This window comes from Acyrthosiphon pisum, chromosome X (genome assembly GCF_005508785.2).
Source record: "Acyrthosiphon pisum isolate AL4f chromosome X, pea_aphid_22Mar2018_4r6ur, whole genome shotgun sequence".
Classification (NCBI taxonomy): domain Eukaryota; kingdom Metazoa; phylum Arthropoda; class Insecta; order Hemiptera; family Aphididae; genus Acyrthosiphon; species Acyrthosiphon pisum.
The window spans coordinates 106223335-106226956 of NC_042493.1; the positions used below are offsets into that span (position 1 = coordinate 106223335).

The following is a 3622-nucleotide window of genomic DNA, read 5'->3' on the forward strand; positions in this document are numbered from 1 at the left end:
GAGGTAACGACGCATGAGTCATGTTTTTTCGTGCGTGCAGCCGGCTCCATCGAATTATAAGACGTTGTCACGTCAAAAATATATTTAATTTAATTTTAAAAATTTTTAAGTTTATGATCAAAACATTTTAGTGCACTTTTTTTAGTAATTTTTTAGTTCAAAACCGTCAACAAACAATCAAATTCAGTTTGAAGTATAATAACAAATCTTTAAGCTCTAATTATTATAAGAAATGTTATTCATTTTAAGTTCAATAAATTATTGTTTGATAAATTTGAATATAAAAGTATCATTTTCAACCTATTAATAGTAACCAAAACTATTTAAAGTGACTTATTAAATCATATTAAATCTAAAAAAAGCAAGTCACCTGTATAATATTGGTTATGATCTTCTTTGTGTTTTTTCGGTTTAACTTCTTTGCCTTCTTCAACTAGAGGCCGTTTTAAGATATCATCTGTTTCTTTTAATGGTGTTACAGTCAATTTATTTGATGAACTATTTACAGCATTAGTTGCTTCACCGGAGCCACCAACTTTGGGTTCAGTTTCTTTAGAAGTACAAGCCTCATCGGTTGGTGCACTAGTCGATACATTTGCAGATAGTTGAGAAACCAACTGCGTGGATGTTTCTGGTTTTTCTTCAATTTCAACAGTTTTCCTAAAAGATTGGTTATATAATATGTTGTGTAACTATGCCAAAAAAAAAAAATGTTAATTTTTGTATTATCATTACCTATTATTCGTCATGCTGGAGTTCTGTTCCTCAGTTGTCTGGTTCTTTACAGACAAACTCTTAAATTAATTATTGACCGTATTGGTAAGTCAGTGTGTTAGTGGTAGATTAGTGACACTAATCACTCTAGGCGATGCTTGTTGTTGTTAATCACTGTGAACAGCATCTAAATTAAAAACCAACTATTAATAATAAAATACAAATTAGCAAAATGTATCAAATTGTTTTTTAATTATCATCATTATTTAATACAATACACAATACATTACGTCCTATAATACTACTCACGTACACTTTTTTTTCAAAACGAACAAACGAAATAGTTGGCACCATGTCTATGGTTTGCACACAGACTTCTACACTACTGTGGCGCACGATGGATCGTTTGAAACGACTTGTTTAAAATAACGAACAACACGGTTTACGGGTACAATTGTTATTTAATGACGATGAAATGGTGGAGTGTGCGCCGGCGGTCGGGAGGTTTTTAGGTTCGCTGTCGGTGAACAGGGCCACGTCGGACTTTCACGACTTTGCGCCAACCATCTAGCCGCGAGCGTACTCACGCGATACCTACGTCTCGTTGCGGTGGCACAGAGTTGTGCCTATGCGCCGTCCGTTCGAGCGGGAAGATGGCGGGTGAAAAGGCCGCTGGGTCGTGGAGACGATGCGCACGTCGCTTATATCAAGCACGACACTCCGTGGAAGTAAAATTGCTTAAACTAAATTTCTATTAAATGCTAGGTATATTCATTAAAAAAAATGTATGTGGTGTACTAGGCCCTATACAATTTCAATTTTATAAACGCCCTTCCGAAAACATATAATAACAGCCCTTTTAACATTTACATTTTTACAAACGCCCTCTTAATTGTATACAGTATTAATTGTATATATTAACTTGTCGGTTTATTGTCAACTGATAATATGAAATTGGAGGAAAATTTGTTATCAAGTGTTACCCATACAAGCGATGTCCAGTGTGTAACCACTTTGTTCAATCTGGTAATATCACGCATCTGTGGTTAATATACAAACACCAATAATCATTAGGTGTGTTCGTTTCGACAAAAAGTGTACACTTTTTCAACATTCCACCAAAGCGTTCGTTTTGAAATAGTGTAGCTGTACACTCTGTTTTAAAAGTGTTACAATATCAGTGTACACTTTCTTCACACGGACCCAAGAGCAGGTGTAGCCGGTGTAGGTGCATGTTATCATTTCTTATCAGCGATTATTGTTGATTCTGTATTGCAGCTGATTGATCTACACCAAAAACGTTTGTTTTAAAAACAGATTTCCGATCACACTTTCCCCTGACACTACACTAATATTAGCGTACACTTTTTTTTCAAAACGAACAAACCTATTGTTGCCAATAAACTGTGAAGGACAATTAGGGCCAATTGTACCATCTCCGATTAAAGTTAACTGGAATTTAATCGGCCGAATTTTCCCGGTTAAATATCTGCTATAAGATGATAATATTAAGCGTGCAGATCGAAGTTTAAGTACAACTACTGGCCCTTAGCATGCATTCGGTGTGATAGGTATGTTACGTCCCAACTGACGTCGATACATACACCAACGCAGAGATGAACACTTGATTATGTATTATGTTATATTTGAGTGTTTATTAACAAGTACAAAATTACAATATTATAAATATATGACAGTGAGTGGTGTTACAACCTGCCTCTAAGTGTCTTATGCGTCCCTAAACCGTCTAACGATTAGTTCAACCCATACTGTATAACCGTCTGACGAGCTCTTGTCATGGGCTCGTATATACCTATATGATCGGGTCCTTTGGAGTGGGTGGTCGTTGTAGTGGCTAAATCCGGTCATGAGACAGAGTCCGGGTCTCAAACTTGGTATGCTGGACGACTCGTATCCTTCGTATGAGTGTTGACTTTCCCGAGGAGATACGTGTGACGACGCTTTTATGGTTTGATTGTTTCATACTATTATGCTTTTGCAACGACCTCCGCGTGTAATAATATACTAATTGTCTTATCAGTTACATTCGTTAGATATTGCTAAGAACGTGCGTACGCTGTACATAGTTTATACATAATTAATTTATACGTAGGTACGTAACCAGTGCCGCATTTAGACATTTTGCGCCCCGGTGCAAAAAAAAATTGGCGCCCCCTAAGCTCCGGTGAACAAAATTGCTTCCCCCTAAGGGGCCTACCCACGGAAAATATGGAAGATAGATCCTCATTAACCTTTTAGATTTTGAGCACAGAAAAGAATATTTGTTTTACAATGTAAATTATTATATTATTATTATTTTTTTTTAAAAATAATGTTTAGTAATCGCTCGATCCTCTCTCCGCAAAGATACATTTGAATTTATTTCACCTGAACCTTGCTTATAATTCATCATATAAATTTTTTTTTAACATATTTAAGTAGGTTGTAGGTATTTCATAAATAAATAAAATAAAACTATATAAAACTATGCAAATTAATATTAATTAAAAAAATGTCAAACAGCATAATACTAATATACTATATACATAATACTGTTATTAAAATAATTAAAATTATACAATTTATTTTAATAATTCACAAGTAAACATATTTCTGGCCACAACATTTTGGCGCCCCTAAAATACTGGCGCCTGGGGCAGTTGTACCCAGGGCCCCCCTTAAATGCGGCCTTGTACGTAACACCTACCTTCTGAAAAAAAGACTTTATGTTTAAAGGTTTAAACATAAATCTTTTACAAGTTATAGTATGTAGTTATTACAATAGTTTTACATAGTGGTACATTGGTTATAAGATAGTGATACATTGGGTTAAGTGTATAATAATTGTTAGATATTAGACATTTTTTTTTTTTTATAATTTTCTTTGTTTACATTTTTCCTTATTCTA

The 3622-nt window shown here is 34.6% G+C and overlaps 1 protein-coding gene across 1 annotated transcript in view; it reads right to left on the reverse strand.

Moving 5' to 3' along the window:
* LOC100160085 (ankyrin repeat domain-containing protein 12-like) overlaps positions 1-895 on the reverse strand; it is a 4196-nt gene extending 3301 nt beyond the window's left edge. Inside the window, exons 1-2 of the mRNA XM_029491962.1 lie at positions 736-895; positions 371-660 (exon numbers count right to left, since the gene is read on the reverse strand). Of these exons, the coding sequence (XP_029347822.1) occupies positions 371-660; positions 736-749 (304 nt within the window). The 5' untranslated portion in view covers positions 750-895. The remainder of the gene's footprint in view (positions 1-370; positions 661-735) is intronic.
* Between the last annotated feature and the right edge of the window lie 2727 nt (positions 896-3622).